Source organism: Bombus affinis, chromosome 10 (genome assembly GCF_024516045.1).
Source record: "Bombus affinis isolate iyBomAffi1 chromosome 10, iyBomAffi1.2, whole genome shotgun sequence".
Classification (NCBI taxonomy): domain Eukaryota; kingdom Metazoa; phylum Arthropoda; class Insecta; order Hymenoptera; family Apidae; genus Bombus; species Bombus affinis.
In genome coordinates this window covers 9,790,047-9,807,543 of record NC_066353.1, presented here as the reverse complement: position 1 = coordinate 9,807,543, position 17,497 = coordinate 9,790,047, and the positions used below count along the sequence as shown (strand labels likewise).

Here is a 17,497-nt window from a genome sequence, read left to right as displayed (position 1 = left end):
ACAACGATTAATAAACGTAACTGATAGATCGATAAAATTGATAGAACGTTAAAATAATTAGTTTTCTATATTAATAGAGATAGCGATTTCCTTCGTAGTGTTACATACTCTCTTTTTTTCTATCACACTCACACTCTCTCCTTTCTCTCGCACAGAAACAACGCTTCTTTTCATTTATAAGCAAAAAGGTAAACATTATTCTTCTCTATCCGATTTTCTTAAATTAACGCTAAAAAACGTGTAACGATTGCACTGTTGACTTCACTAAAGTCATCGTATTTACGCAACAAAATGTTACAAGTATAAAAAATTTACGACAAGTACGGTTTCTCGAGTAAATTTATCGCTAACAACCACGCCAGCGTTTCTTCTTTCTCTCTCTCTCTTTTTTTTTTACAGCAATAACGCTGGTAAATCTCTGCCTTCGTTCCTCCGTTGTTCCTTCTTTCATGCGTTATTCTCGTGTTCACGTGGGACTATATTAAATTAATTGGTCACCGCGTTTCGAGATTCACCGTTTTGCCCCTTGAGCGTCGCATCAAAACATATTCTTCTCCTCTGTGTTTCAAATTTATTCCTTCCCTTTTTTGTGTTTCTCTTTCTTTTTCCTTTTTTTTTTTTAAGAAACTCCTATCCTCCGTTTTGCTTTCGCGAATATCTCCGAAAATGTCAACATACATAATAATTTATTTCTATTATATTACAATAAGTCGTTCTACATAGTCAAGATAGAGAGCAGCGATTTTTTACAGTTCAATTGGCACATTGGATGCGCGCGTATGATCGCTTGGGTGATGGGAAAAGACGCGGGGATAAAAAATGAAAACTAGCTTAGGGGAAGACAGAAACGATGAGCTTATGGCGAAAGTGAAGAATAGATAAAGCGAAAATAGGAGATAACCGAAAGGGAAAGATGAACAAATGTATGGAAGGAGAGAGGGGAAACGAGAGGGAAATCGGTGTACAGAGATGCCGAGGTGAATATGATATCACTGATATGCATGTGGGGACTTTGGGCTCAGAATTTTCAGTTATTTAAGTACACGTCTCTCGCGTGCCGGCGCACGCCACTAGGACGTCGAACTGTACCAACCGTTCGTCGTCGACTTGTTCGTCGGATGGTAAATGTGGAAACCAGCTCCGGCAGCCGGGTGATGATAAAATTGCGCTTGCTCGCTTAAACCGGCCGAAGCATACGCTGCAGCAGCGTCCAACGCGCTCGGATGAACAGCAGCCGAGTACACTTGTGGCTTTAAAGGCAATGGTTGCGCTGGCTCGTATTGGTGTCGTAACACGGGATCGCTATAAGCCGACGAGCCTTCGTAGCTGCTTATCACGTTTACCGGATGCAGCTGTTGCTGTTGTTGTTGTTGTTGCTTGTCTCTCGGTGAAACGGACGACGGTGGAGTCATCGCCGAGTGGTAATCGACCGTGTAACCGCTGGCGGTAGAATACGAGGAAACCAGGCTGGTAAAAGCATCGGCGCAACTTGTTCCGGTGGAATTTTTCTGATTGTGTGTTGCCAACACAAATTGATGTTCGCCGTAGGTGCTGGATCCTTCGGAGCCAGGTGGAGTGGGTAGAGGACCACTGGGTGTCGTGTCTCCGGCGTAATAGGTTCCACCGGAAGAAGAGGTTCTTGTAGTACTACTGGACGTGATTCCATGAACGTTTGCTCGTATCACGCTCTCTCTGTTGGCGTATAATTGTCGTAGAAGAGCGGACGCTGGCAATGGCGCGGTAGTCGACTGTTGCGGACTTAGATGACCCAGATGATGATGAGCTCCGATCCATTGTATCGTACTCCTCTGCTGTTGCTGCTTGAGCAACGCGTCCGTGCTGAAATCCGTAGGCTGATGCAGCGTCGGTGAATGGGATTTATTGAGATTCTGAACCGGCAGATGCTTGGACATTGCCTGCTCTAGATCTTTCACGGAGGTGCCGGTACTGTCGGCGTTGCTCGTTCTATCTTCCACGCGTCTCGATTTAGGACTGGCCGAGCACAGTACTTGCTCACCTCCTGAAATGGAATGGTTTGATGGAGCTGGACTTAGAGCGTGGCTTCTCTCGTTATTCGTGACTTTCACCGTTGAGTCGTCCTCCTCGTCCTCCTCCTCGATCGAGCTGCTATCGTCCTCGTGCAGCTTTCGCTTGTGTCCACGTAATTTCACTACGAGCGTGTTAATGTTTCCTACCGCTGTCTGCGGCTCTTGCTGTAACTGAGCTATGTTGTCGTGATGCCGGCTGCCTCGTTTCTCGCTCTCCGAGCCGCGAGTATCTTCGCGATCTTCAGGCGGCGACCTGTGAGGGTGTTCTTGATGCTGGTTCGGTGGTCCACCGTGATTTCTTCCCTCTGAAACGCGTTACGATGCTATCTTAGCGATTAGAAAGTTTTGGACTATCGACGAAGATCAAGTGGCTATATTCGGTCATTTTTAGGAAGAATAGCGGAAAGAAAGAAGTCGCAATTTATACCTCCTCTATCGATTTATACCTCCTCTATCGGCATCCGGTGATCCATTTTCTGGATCGTTTCCAGCTGCGTCCTCGCGTTTAACGCCCATCACGCCTTCTTCCAGTTGACAACAGTCCATGATTAAATTTTCGAACTCTCGACCACTGAAACAATTTGTTCGATCCGAGAATTTCAACGTAATGTTATGCTTAATCTTAGACGAATTATCTTACACCATGAAATTTACCTTATAACGTAATTGACACAGATGATATTTTGCTCCTCCGCGTTTTTTGAATTGCACACTACCGTTGCGCACGTCTGTAACCATGTGTATCCTCCGCTTTTATTCATTAATCTATAATAATGCGTTAGCACTTGCCCCTTGTGAATCACTGAAACAAATGAGATCATTCTGATCTAACTAACCGGCTAAAATAACGAGCAAAGAGTCAAGTGAAATCGCTGATTCAGTTTGTATTCCATAATGATTCAACAAAGCACGGATTAAGCGGATAAACGAAGTAAACGAAGATCTATGGAAATACTTACAGTCGATGTGAGATTTTCGAAGACGATTCGCATCTTCCCCATGGCACAACGTATAAAGATTCTTCCCCGTTAATTCGTCGGCTGTATAATCTAATAATTCGGACACCCTATAGATCAACATAAAAACGGGACATTACGTTGTTCGTAATCACGAAAGCTAATTATCATAGAAAGATATAAAATGGAGAATGAATAAAATAAGATGAGATAAACTTATCGAGAATTAATTACAACGAGATACGTGAAAAATAGAGAAAGACAGGGGGATGAAATTCTTTTAGAAAATTTCCTATAACGCTCACCTTGGTTCACAATGCGCTATCCGAAAGTCGAAACTGATCCGCGTGACGAACATGTCGGCTTCGAGGCGAATTTCGTGCACACTTGGCGGAGGAAGTGCGATCGCCAGGCCAACCATGCCTATCAATGGTGGTGCGGACTTTCTTGAATGGCCAAACGTATACTGCGGTCTCAAACGGCACAGTAATAACACGACCTGAATTCGTAATTGCTTATTAACATCCATTCGTTTCGTTAACTCAACGCAATTGATTCGCGATTCGTTAAACCGATTAAATCAAGAATTCACAGAATTCGATCGATGGTAAATTACGATTGATCGACGATAGATAAGTAAATCATGATTGCTATCAATTAGAATATTTTATTTTGTCATGTTTAGTGGAAAGTTACGGTTCGAAGAATCATTGGAACACCGAATGAAAATGTTTAAGCATCGGAACGAAAGAGGACGAGAGAGTAATCCTTGAAAATATAGAATTTCCGAGGAAACAGTGTACTCACCCTATAACCAGACGACTTAAAATGGCACCCCCTTTTCGTTAAAGTGGATTTCATCCTCACGCAGAACGCACGATCGTATCCCTTGTAAAGATTATTCGCCGATAACGACATGACCGACGACACTATAATTAAATTAAAAACAACGCATAAATATTCGTTACTTACATGTGCGCGCACGCGTGTACAGAAGAATACCGATTATCTTCTTCGAATTATACTTCAAGCCATCAATATTCAATCGGAAACTTCAAAAATTCAGAAGGAAACAAGATCTTGGTTCATAAATTACGACAAAGTCCCACAAGCGATGAATTAAAAATGAGACATTTTTCGACACGGATAAAAAGCTAAAAACAAAAATCGGATCAAACGAATGAATATTTCTTAGATAGAACGATAAAACTACGTTCAAAGAAAGAGAAAAAGTTAGTCGCTGCTTCGTCGAGATTTATCAACCACGCATCTATTCACGATCCTTTAGCGGCTACTGAAAGTTTATCAACTTCGTAATCTCGACGCGAATGATGTCATCACGGCTCGTTCAGTGGACGAGAGACGCGTCGTTGAAAAAAATACGCGTCACGGCCGAAACTTACCGTCGGGATTCGCGGTGGAAGATGAACCGTGTTCCTCGGATGCCGCGCTACTCGGCGACGCTAAACCGGAGCTCGACGAGTGTGGACCGGAAGAGGTGCTCGATGTCAGTCCCAGGCCTAATTGTTCCGCGACTTCCGCGTGGTCTTGCTGATGAACGTAATCGAAAACGCTTGATCCCGTCATCTCTACCTAAAATTCACAAAAATGTCGTTTTCTCTCGTGTCTTTCGATATCTCGTCAATTTTGGAATTTTGAAATTTTATCGTAAGTCCTAACAAGTAAATTAGTTCAATAAGAACTTTCGATCAGAGACAAGCCATGTTATGTTGACTTTTCCTTCGAGAATTCGAAGTATGAGACAAATGCGAGTCTAGTGGAAGAACACGTGTTTAAACATCGTAATTTCCTTGACAAGTCGCAGAAAGGTGACTTAATTAGAGGAAAAACTGCAGTCGAGGACAGCTTTCTCGAGGTGGTCTCATTGCAGGGAAACTCTGCGGGCCTTAATACGATAGTTTCCACGAAAAACTGCTTCGACGTGACCGACGCTTTCCTCTCGTTCGATGGCAATGGCTATCTGTTTTTGCGTAAAAGAATTTACGAAAATCCGTGTTTCGGAGCACGAAATATTTTTTAAAGGATCCCTTCCACCAACAAACGCGAGTAACTCCATTGTTTGTCAAAGTGGTATTTTTCAAGCGAATCCTAAAACGTGGTAAAAACACGGGACACGTTTGAAATCGAAATTTTATTATTAAAACTTTGCGGAACGGCGTGAGGGTGGAATATCGATAAATACCGACAACAACGGGAAACGAAACAATTTGTATTTTTCGCTGGAATAACACGCCCGTTATTTAATTACAAGTATCTCTACCAATAAAAGGACTTCGTTCGATAGATATCCAAAGGAAAAATGTTTCTAGATAAAGTCGACGTTTGAATTATTCGATGGTCAATAAATTCTCTGAATATTCTCAGCCACGTAATTATTATCATTTTTAATATATCTTCTTCTTGATCTGGCGCAATTACTTAAACACTCAGGCAACCCTAACACGTCGATTTACCCTTCGATCCGAAGATTCCGGGAACTTGCTCAAAGACAAAGCACGTAAGAGTATGTAAATCCCGCGAAGTAGATTACTAGCTCAGAGGGGTACGGTTTCCTATCGGGGGAGGCTTCGACGATCGACGCAGGAAGAGACCGAGAAAGAGAGAGAGGCAGTCAATTTCATCGGGCACGGAAACTTTAATTTCAATCGAACTTGCCGACAGAATAATAATAATACTAAAACCAGTACCCTCGTAACCCACCAAACAGCGAAGGGAGAGCCATTAAAAATCAACCACGCCAACGAGACTTGGAAATCGTTAACGTACCGGAACGTCATGGAACTATATCGCGTTCCTCGCTAGAGGGTGCAGACTCCGAACAGAGGAAAGAAGTAGAAGCCTTCGGGAACTATACGATTGCAATACGGGGCGAGCGAAAGAACATCTTCCACTCGACTCGATTTCCATGTCTGCGCTGGAACATCTACCTACGGCCACGCATTCCGTTGGCCGGTTCTCTCTCGCAAGAAGAAATACCTCCGGAACACAGGGGCTGCCGGCGGCCATGTTTGTGGCAACGTCGGCGCCGGTTTCCCGAATCCCCGAAACACCCTATTGATTGCTCCACGAGTCTCGCAGAACCGAGCTGGTACACCGGTCACCTCCCGTTCACCTCCTGTTCCTCCCGCTATAGCACTCTATCCATCTCTGTTCCTCCGTTTCTCCGTTCCACGCTCCCTTCCCAGTCTAGCTGTTCCTCTCTGTCTGTCTGTCTGTCTGTCTCTCTCTGTCTCTCTCTCTCTTTTCTCCATCTACCTTCACGGGCGGCATTAGGAATGGCGAACACGCCGCCGTGCAGAGGCTACGTGAGCCGCATGCGACCACCCCCGCCCCCAACCACCACCCATCCTTCCCTCGTCTATGTCATGCTTGGTGCCAGCCAGTATGGCCGCCAACTCGTACAACCTTCTCCTCTTTTCCTCCCTTGACCTCTCTCTCTCTCTTCTTCCCTCTCTTTCGTCCTTATCCACCTCCTCTTTTTCCCGAGCCATGCTACCTCGCGTCGTTGCTTCTTTTCCCTCTTCTCCTCGTCTCTTCCCTTCTTTTTCATCGTTCGCCGTGGCCACCTCCGCCACCGCCTTCGTCTCTTACCCTTCGTTCCTCTTCATCGAGCTTCTCCTTTTTCCACGGGCCGTGTTCCCTCGGTGTGCTGCTATCTTTGCCCTTCCGGCTCGCGCATACGTGCCAGCCTCACGTGCATGCCTGTGTCTTATATGTCTTCCGCTTCATTTCACCCACCCCGCCGCCACCACCTATCTCTTCTACGCCCTGGCTTCGTTCGTTCGTTCGTTCGTCTTTTACTTCCTCCCCTCTTCGTGTCCAAACCCTCTCTTTCCCTCTCTCTCTCTCTCTCTCTCTCTTTCTCTGTTTAGCTTCATCCCTATACTATACTCGTTTAGTCTAGGTTCCATCAACATCCCCGCGAACAAGTCACGCTTACAACGACGATTCGTAAGGGAATGGACAAGCTAGCTACACACTCACCTGTGAGAGTCCAAGGTAAATTGAGACGGTCTCGGATATGTACAGGAACCGTCCATCAGCGGCGACCGCCATCGCGAACCCGTCCAACGACTGAAACGGAAAATATGAGTGCAATCGCTCTTCAGCCTCTTTCTATCTCCTTTTTCTTTCGTTTGCTCTTTTACTTATTTTCTTTTCTCTACCGGCACCAACGTGGCATCCCGGTTATCTCGCGATCACTTCCAGCCCCCTTCTGTCAGCCCCTGGGATACCGGCGTCCGAATCTTTGTCTCAATTTTCGCTTACGATTATTTCGTTAGTATCTCTTTTCTATTTTAATTTTGTCGCATTACTCGTTACTCCAGACCGCGGACTTTTACGCGTTTATAAGAATTCCGAGGGTACAGAAGTACACATAACGATTCATATAACTTATAAAAATACTTATATATAAGCGAAACAAATCTTCGATTCGATGAAAATCTATGAAAATACGAACTTGTATGAAAATCCGCAGTTGATTAAATCGAGTAAATAATTTACAGTAACTTTATTATTCGCAGGATATTGAAAGGGGTTGGAAGTAATTTCCCGAGCTTCGTTTTCACTACTTTTTCTATACTGGAAAGGCGAACAAATTTCTTTCGAATAAACATTTTCTTCAAAGTCGTTTCGAAACCGATTACTTTGCATCGATGTAAGATATGTTATTATTAGAGGTATTTTTTAGCTTCGATGCGTGCTTCGAATGCAACAAAAAATGCAAAATTACGCTTACTTGAAGTATGTGGGTACCCTGATGTACATCGAAGTGCTCCATCGTAGCGGATGCTGATGACCTCACACGATTCGCACCTGGAATCAGAAACATTCGCGGCGTGTACGTGGATTCTGCGTTATTGAACGCGATGATGAATGTCCGAGTTTCCATTTGAATCGGCACGGTTCAAAGCAATTTAGCATTCCTCTGTTTTTCCTACAGTCAAGTTTAGACGCTTCCGTAAAGAATATGACAGATCCATAGTGATCGTGTAACGATATGTATGTTAAAGATAAATTTGTATTCGACAGCTAGCATCAAATTGCATATTGCCGTGCATATAGCCAACGATGAATAATAATGAACAAACGGAACTCGATAAATCAACATTCCGCGGTGGTTTCTCTCGATCATCAATTTCTGACATAAATCTCCTTTAAAAAAGAAGATCACGGTTTATAATAAACAATTGTCTCACTCGGAACATTCTACAAAGATTCTATTATCCTAGAGCTTTTTTAACGACTCTAGAATATCACGAATCTCGCGAATACAATTAACTTCCACGATCTTTTCTACAGATTTTTATAGCCCAGTTTAACAAACTCCTCGTCATTGATTATTTTCCTTCGTGTGAATCAGAGATTTGTTTCCTTTTTCAGAAATTTTTTAAGCAAACGAAAAGCTCAACCCTAGAACTAACAGCAACTAAATCTATTAAATATAATAAATTATGAGTTATTTGTTTTCACCATTCCGGTATTTCCACCGTTAAATACGGCGGAGCATCGAAATTTCCATATTATGTTAATCTCGTGCCCAAAGCACTGTCATTCTAACCACCCAAAATCTCTTTCAACATCCCCAACGTAGAATCCCGGTGGACGGGTCAGCAAAGAGTTAATAAAGACGTTTGCTCTGTCGAATTGATTGACGTCCACCGATCGTACGCTACCTCCACTTTATTCCGACCATTGTGACTCACTGCCGAGTTCAACCCCCGAAGATATCGCATCCTAACCACGCGGTGACCCCTTTGCGTCTTCTTCTCTCCCCTCGTTTAACAAACAAGACGTTCCTGCTTCTTGCCCGTAATAATAAACTCCACCCACGCTCTCGGGGACGTCGTAATGAAAGACTTAGAAGACTCGATCAAACTCGACGCGAACCGCTTAATCTGTTAAGCTCCACGGAGCAGGAACGAGTCGAAGTGGCTGGCTAACTGGTCGAATTGATCAGCGTCTGGCTTTCGCTATCCGGTCGACAAGTTCGTTCTGATATTTCGGACCCGGATCCCCGAATAATCCAACCGGACTTTCGCCCATCCGACGAACGCGTTTCCTACAGCCACGACAACCGTTCGTTTCGTTTCGTTTCGACGACGATTCGTGAATACCGATTAAACTTTTACCGATCGAGGTCTCTTTCGTTCACTCAGGATCGTTCACTGTACGTTCGTTTACACGGAATAGTGGAGCTGGTAATTTTTTGAGAGGTTCGATCGCTTGATGAGAAGCGAATGGATCGTTGCAGTGAAACGTTGTCGTGCAATCGATAGTTGGTTCGTCGATTAAAAAAATGGAGCGAATTTTTATTACAGTTTTAAGTAAATTCAGAGTGTAATTAAACAGAGAATTAAGTTTTAATTCTTGGCCGATTGATGTTTTTGGAGTTTTGTTATTTCAATTTGGAATTACATGTTACATAGTGTGCTGTAACAATACACGCAACATACGCAACGATCAGTTTGATGTTATCTAATTTTAATCACCATAATGTATCGTATGCGGTAAAAATTACTTTTCGAATTAAACCGTAGAATATGTAAAATACAAAATAAAATTGCGTGATGTAATCTTCAAACAGGTTGTAATTGTATGTAAAAGAATATTTTCCAATTGTGAAGTTACCTATTAAAGTATATTATTATCTTGGTTAAGAGGAGCTGTATAAAATATAGAAGCTGTAAATAATAACCGTACGATAAATACGACGTTAGATGGAGAAAACTTAATTTGGACCTGTAGTGGAAGCTACCTGGCCGTCATAATATTTTGACAAGTATCTAAGGGAACGTTTTGCTCGTCTGTCCGGTGGCTCGCAGATATTTCCTTGGGGATGATGGAAAAATATCCGTGCTGCCGGCGTGATCAATTTAGCAAAGATCGAGCTTGGTAATAGGTTATTTTTTCGCGACAAGTGTTGAACGAATAATGTGTAGATCGACGTTTGTTATTACAGAAATTCTGTACCTTCGGTATAAGGTCTGACGAAGTGGAAGATAAGAGAATTTCTGGATAATACGGTTTATGAGAACAAAAAAACACGAGAAAGCTGAACAGGATTGAAAGATAAGGAACGTAAAAGAATCAATTTAAAACTGCATCAGACACTCTGTACTATCTGAACACCGTAAAACGCACGCTGTTTGGAATGCACTCCGCCGATTTAGATTGCTTTGCCAACTTCTGGGTGCTTTTACGGGAAACGATGGACTCGTTTCAAGTTTGTTAAGTGAAATTACCATCCACAGGTTCTCTCTTGTTTCCGTATTATCGCTCAAAATTGCCGGAGACGTCGAAATTTGAATTAAAGTACGAAGAAGCAGTTTGATATTATCCCGAGCAACTTTGCGTCGAGGCAATAAAAGAAATCCTACAATTGTCCAGACGTTTTCATAAAATTACCATTAGCTTCTACAAAAACAGATTTCCCATCGTGCCAGTTCAACGATGAATCTTCGACAACGAACGTCCAATCTCTAAACTAAACGCTCTTTGATTTTCTGAATCGATCTGTTCAAGCTCGCGTTTGCTCGAAAACGTAGCTTCGCGCATCGAAACCAGCCTTTTCACCTTCCATAGGAAACACGAAAAGGAAAAAGAGGGACTACTAACCTGGCGATAAAGAGATAAAGAAAAACAACTGAAACAAAAATAAAACCAAGACTACACCCTCGGAAGAGGAAGACGCGGTAGGCAGAGAAGAAAGAAAATAAATCAACCGACGTGTCTGGAAATCTTTAACGCATTTTACTTCGTTAAGTCGAGAGGTCTCTCGTTCCAGTTGTGGCAGTGACATGCGGCGAGGGTGAACCGGCCGCGGTGGATTTAGTTTGACGAGGAGCTGTGGCTGCGATGTGCGGACGGTGCCTAACTCAATTTCGTTAGTTTAGTTACATTGGCGGTTGGTAACGCGAGGCCCATGCAGGGGTTGCCGTGATTAGATTTCCATGTAGGTAGTGGTGCAGCTACCTAAGCCTTTATACGTACCGCTTTACATGTACGCGCAGACAGCCTCTGTCTCACCCTCTCTCCTTCCTTTCGTCTCTGTCTTTCCACGACCACACGACAAATATTAACTCAACTCAAAGCCATCAGCCCTTCGATTCACGAAAGTAACGCCGATGAATAAGCGAATTCTCTCGACGACCTTATTTCCTGTGTTCTGCCTCGTTGCAGCGTGGATTCTTTCGAGTAGGTGGAACCTTCCGGAGAACCGAGGGCGCGCGTAACGAGTAGACGACAGGGTTGATAGAAAGGGGATGCATGTTTTTGTGGAAGATCGTGGATTACGATCGACGACCAGGTTTTTTGGGGGAGAATCGTGGAATTGGACGATTGTTGGACCGATCGAAAGGGAAAGGGGTGAATTGATGGAATATTAGACTAGTTGTTATCATTGATTATTGTTTCTTTCGAAAACGTATCCTTGGAAGAAATTGGAAAGGATTAAATAAGATATACGTTTATATAATTGTCTGGATGTTTCATTAACCTGCTGATTTATAATATTAGTATGAGTCACACTTGTGGTAAGTTACGTTCGTAACAGAGCTCAGGTTGATCTCTAACTTCAATCTCTATTCGTCTTAGGTCGAAAATTAAATTCCAATTACATATAATATATATCGGATAAATGATCGAACTTCACCCCTTGTCCCTGTTACATTCTTTACGTAAAACATACGATAAATTTCTCGAATCTATCAAGTACCAGGAAACAATGCTGATAAACTTCTTTGTGTTTGAAGCCTGCTTGACCCGTGCGACTTCACTGACAGGGATGAACAGCGGTCTTTTAGCATTTCAATGTTTCTCGAATCAAGGCGAAGAGATGTCCACGGCTTTCCCATTTCCGTTAAATGAACCACGAAAATGAAGAAAGCCAATGGCGATGGTATCGCTCGATTATACCCGACAATTCTCTATTACTATGTATCTGCGAATCTTGTGCCGGTTGCTTGGTCACTCTCCAGTTATAAACGATATCGCGAGGTTCGATCTATTGCCGGTTCGCTTGCGCGAATTCTTAAGAAGACCTTTGTCCGGTTAATTCGATACCGGTGTACCGTGAATTTCCATCGAAATTCAACGCTCTCACCCTCACCCCTTTATCGCGATCGGCCAACGATACCGCTCGATTCGAGCAAAGCGATACCATTGCAATTAATTTGCGACGATGCGAAGCCAAGATTCGCCCATTTCTCTGATTAGACGCGTAAATTTTGGGAAAATTGTTCTATTCGTTTCGTTCGCCATCTTATTTTACAGATAGACAATTGCGTGACGTTGACTCTTTAGGTAAAAATTCTATTTCGATTCTCTGAGAAAATAATTCTTTTATCCATCGAACGATCGATCTTTAAGATAACGTATCTGCATTTTCGATTCGTCGTCTTAACGACTGACTGATTTTGCAACGAGTTTCACTTTCTCCCGTGCTTTCACCCTGAAAGACACGTTTTGCCGCCCGACTACAGGCTCGTCGATCTTCAACAGAGAAACGACTCCCCTACCGGGGTTAAATACTGATCCATCAACAGATATCACCAGCAGATACACTTTCTAATAAGCGGGGGTTCCAATCATCTGTGTTGTTTCCACGTCGAAGCTACGATAGCTCTTTCACCAAAGAGGGTTGAGAGAATATCTCTTTTCTCGGACAGAACGATCGCGTTCTTCCTGTTCGTTGAACAGTCGATAATATTTAATCAAACGTTGGTTTCATGACGCGAATTTCCAACTATTTATGGTATCGTAAATATCATTTATCATGTATCGCGAATAAAATACTCAAAGTATAATATCTACTGTTATTTAACGAGTTTAGTTTTCATCTCTTTAGTAGCGTCGATGTAAGTACGAATCTGTACGAACATCCGCAGTCTAACAATACCATTTGGCATAATAATTCGTTAGCAAGTTACATCCACTGGATTTGTCTTTCTCGCGTTAATATTTTTATAATATCGACGATTACGAACGCAGTGCAGTATCAATAGGTTTAATAACGAGGTGCTTACCTTTGCCAGATTTATTTGGCGGTGGCCCATCCCGATTCCATGGCGGGTCTCCGTGACCCGAGAACTCGCGAAGTTTGAGGTACGAGATGGTTAGCCTTATTATAGAGGCTTTGTCCAACTGGGAGGTAATAGCCGCCGGTAATGGCAGCATTTTCGCTAACTCGTAGAACTCGAAGTTCTCCTTCCCCCTTCGAGACCTGGCAGCGTCTCTGCTTTTTTCCTTGCGCAGCTCTAGGATGCTGTAACAGACAGAAAAGAGAAACGGGAGAAGGTTAGACGAGCAGGAATATCGTGGCACGGATAAATCAAATTCTTTTTGCTTCCTTCGTCTTTTTTCTCTCGCAACTTCGATCATGTTAAAATGTTCCCTTTCATACGACGTAGAACGGAAGGGATCGATTTTAATTTCGTAACGAGATATTCGAGACAGTCGCTAGCATGGTTCATCGCTAGATGAATTTTATTTTCCAAATATTTCGATGTTTAACGAAGCATGTTCGCGTTGTTCGGGATATTTAATTAATTGTTTGAAAAATGTAGGAAATATATCGTACAATGCTTAAGATAATTTATCAATTTCATTATCCATTATTTCATTACTAAGTTACACTTTTATAAATTTGATATCAAAGTGTCAGCGACAGGTTCGTATTTAGGTAACTATTTTATATTTTACTCTCATGGTGGTTTTATTCTCTTGTTTAATAAAACATCTTTCCGTTTATTCAGCTTTCGTTTTCTTTTATAGCTGATCAACGATGCCACAGGATTCGCTATATTCCATACAATGTTGGCGCGGTTGTTTTTACAAGTTTACGACAAATCGAAGCGCGTGTAACCGTTTACGCATCCAGAATAGAAAGAATGTCCGATTCCTGTCCGAAATTCAATTACATATTTGCTGGTATCATAAGGTATTCGTTTCGCGTAGTCCTTCCGCAAGGACTCTCATACTTGATATGCTAACAACGAATTAACCATCTCTATTGGAATCGCGTTACAGCTATTGACCTAGAGTACGTAGTACCCCAGGGTGACTGTTTCTTTAACGACCCATTACGATCATGCGTTGGAAATCTGGACTTAGTTCCAAAGATAATTAATCATATTCTAATAAATTATAGTGTGATCGTCTAAGAATCATAGTTGTTTAAGTCACTTCACAGACGTTAATCATAAAATAACGTTAATCTCTACGTCTATGAAAAAGGACTGAATTAATTATGAAGCTAAAGCAACCATAGAAAAATTGAAACGCGAGATCGTGAATTTAAACTCTTCAAAGTTTCGATTCACGAAACTACCACGTTCTGCTCGATTTTAATCGAACTCACGAAATAACGTTGGTGAACCCTTTCGCAAAACTACCCCATTCCTCCTCCGCTAGAATTAAAAGGCATGAGCATGTCGATTCATCGAATCGCGCGGACGAAACGTCCTATATTAGCTAATTTTAAACGAAACAACTAATTGAACTAATACCGTGGACGATGTATCGACAGTTTGCAGACGGATAGGCGAGTATAGGCGTGGCGGCGCGAGCGGCTACGATCGTAGAGCAAACGCGCGGCAAAGGCGGCCACCCGCTCGGCCAGCATACATTATTCAAACGCTATCATGCCTGTGTTTGCTGACATGCCAGCCGAATGTATCTGGGTGAATGTCGACGTAACATTAACCACGCCCCGTGGACGGCCCCTCGATTCCGGTTTTGCATTTAAACATTAAACGCTGACCAATGGGAACGTAATCCGCATTATTCGAAACCCGTTCCTCCCTCTACTCGTCACGGTCATTAACCTTTTGTTAACCAGGGAGCAATCGGTCCCCATGTTCCCGAACGATCCATTCGTTCTATCCAAATGTTCGATTATCGTGGACTTACGCCTATGATGACCAGCGACGTATATTTTCGCGCGGTAGTGAAAAGGGGTGAAAATAAGTTCCGGTCCAACGGGCGTGAAATTATGGCAGAAACGAAAAATTATTGCTCGGCTTGATCCATTTGGTCGCGGGTTTTAGGATTTTTATAACGTTTTAGCCTGTTCAGGGATGAATCTTCTTAAGGCAAGATAGTGATATCTTTTTTTTCTTTTTTGCTATATTTTTTTTATATTACACGTTCGACCAACGATTGATACCGATGATTCGGATCGTAATTAATAACGTGGTAAAAATTACGCGAAACACTTGTATCGTATATTTTGATATTGAAGAGTTGTCGCAGCTAAATTATAGATTCATAATTTTATGAGGTGCTGGGGCGGTTAAATGAATTAAACATGGGGCGTTAATCCAGTTGTAGCCTTGAATGATCCTTAACAAACACCTTGACACACATAAAACTGAATATTTTCACGCGTTCCCCATTATTAATCTCTATTACGTAATCGATCGGGTCTATACAAACTCCTGGAATTCGATGTGCATTGATACAAGAAACGTCCCAAAAATTTGGAACAACTTAAAGCTACCTACCGTGTCGTGTGCGTTTCCATGGAATTTTTGACAAAACGTAGAACGATTTCTCTCCAAATTGAACGGCCGTTAATTGCAAACATTCTCAGCTCGCAAAAGAAACGAATATCACCAAGATTTATCCCTGGCGATCAACGAAGAACGCGGCATCGACAGTTTGAAAAAAAAAAGAAAAAAAAGAAGAAAACTCGCGGCAATTAAACGCGCCATTTAGCCAGGGCGAAAGGGTTACGAACAAGATGGGATTTTTATTAGGCTGCTATCGCGCTTAACGGCTGTAAAACGAGGATCCCATGGTCGCCCCTTTTCGTTGATCGCGCGAACGCCATCCGGAACACGACGTTGCCTCATTACAATGGTCTCTCCGCGTCGCTGAAAAGTCGTAAAGACTGGAAGAAGGGGTGGAAAGACCAGGCCGCCATTCGGTCACCGTCTTGTTTCCGCATTTTACAAGCGTCCCGCTACTTTCCATCGTCTCTCCGCACCCCCGAGACAACGCGGCAAGAAGCTCCTTCTATTCTTGCTCCCACAGGGACAATCACCGGCACCATCCCCATTTCCTTTTCTCCGTCTTAGCGTTCGGTCGTAGCACGCGACGGATGAGAACACGAATTCGAAAACACGGTCGCGGTAGAAATTTCATTTGCCAACGATGCCACCGACGTAATTCTTTCTCCCGTTAGAGGAACCTTCACTGGTAATTTAAAGTTTCACCGGGGGGTGGAAGTTTCTTCTCGACGTTCTTTGAGACGAGAATGCGGCTGTAATTTACAGTTGGAGCATCGAAGGATTGGGCTCGGCAAAGTACGGCGAAATGACAGTTAAAGAGCGTTAAAGTGGTTCTTTATGCGAGAACCGATTGGATTTGTTTGGATTGGCTGTAAGGAGGTGGTTGATTTTTACCGGTGGTTTGCGGTCGCGTAGAGAAGAATCGTGGAAGTTCGTGGAGGCTGGGATCAAGTTATGCAATTTGCGATCGTTGGTGTCGAGACGAAGATAGAGAAAATGGAGAAGACGCGTGCTTTTCAATTTCGTGCAGTTGATCAATGTTGTTTCGGATGCTGTTTAATTATTGTTCGCGTCTATTTAGCGGAATAATATAACGAAATTACGCAATGCAATTTTTTAAGGCTTCGATGAATTTTTTACGAGATCGTCGTTTGGCCAGCATTTTAACGCGAATACGTGGGCGAGTGGTGCACCGTATCATTCGTTAATGCGGAATCGCATCGTTTTACCGTTGAACCAGCCTGTCGGACGAGCAATAAGCGAACGCAAAATTTTTTTACCGCTCGTATCGGTTCAAGGGTTCCGTTGGAATTTGGGATAGGAACACGGTCGCGCGCACTGACTTTTTACGACGGCGAATGCAGAAACGAGCGTGCTACGTGCATCGCATACGGGACCGTATGCAACGATGCTTACTAAAATGCGGGCACTCTGTCGTGAGTTACGTCAAACAGTCGCTCCACCACGGATCTGATCGTTTTCTTCTTGAATTTCCACCTGAGAAAAAATCGTTCAACTATGTTTTCGACGTGTAAATTTCGGCGAATGTCTCCGGTCGAAGAAATCGTGTTTGATTTTTACTCTTATTTTCGACGAAATTTTAGTCACACTTGTAGATGTTGAATCGCGCGAGTATCTATTTATCGAGAGAATTTTGCTATCTTCTCGTTCGTAAAACGATAATCCTAGATCAATGAAGGGATCGTGAATGTTTCTGAAATAATAGATACGTTAATGACAGACACGAAGAAATTACATTGACGATATCGTCTCTCATTCTACGACACAAAATTCTTAAATGGAAGAGACGAAAGATATAAAAAGATTGATAGAATCGTCGTGGCTTTATAAATAAAAGTATAGGGTACTTTTCCATCGTTTCTAGGTGAAACGCTATAATATACCATCGGACGTTTGTATCGCAAACGACTGCACGCGTTGCATAGCAATCGTGTAG

General features: G+C 42.8%; 1 protein-coding gene across 10 annotated transcripts in view; it reads right to left on the bottom strand.

The window, feature by feature from the left end:
- Positions 1–350: 350 nt before the first annotated feature.
- Positions 351–17,497, bottom strand: part of LOC126921061 (uncharacterized) — a 259,485-nt gene continuing 242,338 nt past the window's right edge. For 8 of the 10 annotated variants that reach the window (XM_050732249.1, XM_050732250.1, XM_050732244.1 and 5 more), the window contains 10 exons: positions 13,054–13,292; positions 7,767–7,843; positions 7,010–7,099; positions 4,408–4,597; positions 3,812–3,933; positions 3,310–3,503; positions 3,008–3,114; positions 2,703–2,850; positions 2,495–2,619; positions 351–2,353 (listed from right to left, as the gene is read on the bottom strand). In XM_050732249.1, coding sequence (XP_050588206.1) covers positions 1,071–2,353; positions 2,495–2,619; positions 2,703–2,850; positions 3,008–3,114; positions 3,310–3,503; positions 3,812–3,933; positions 4,408–4,597; positions 7,010–7,099; positions 7,767–7,843; positions 13,054–13,292 — 2,575 coding nt within the window. In that variant the 3' untranslated portion in view covers positions 351–1,070. Of the gene's footprint in view, positions 2,372–2,475; positions 2,620–2,702; positions 2,851–3,007; positions 3,115–3,309; positions 3,504–3,811; positions 3,934–4,407; positions 4,598–7,009; positions 7,100–7,766; positions 7,844–13,053; positions 13,293–17,497 lie in introns of all 10 variants that reach the window. The other 2 variants (XM_050732253.1, XM_050732254.1) reach the window with 2 other exon arrangements.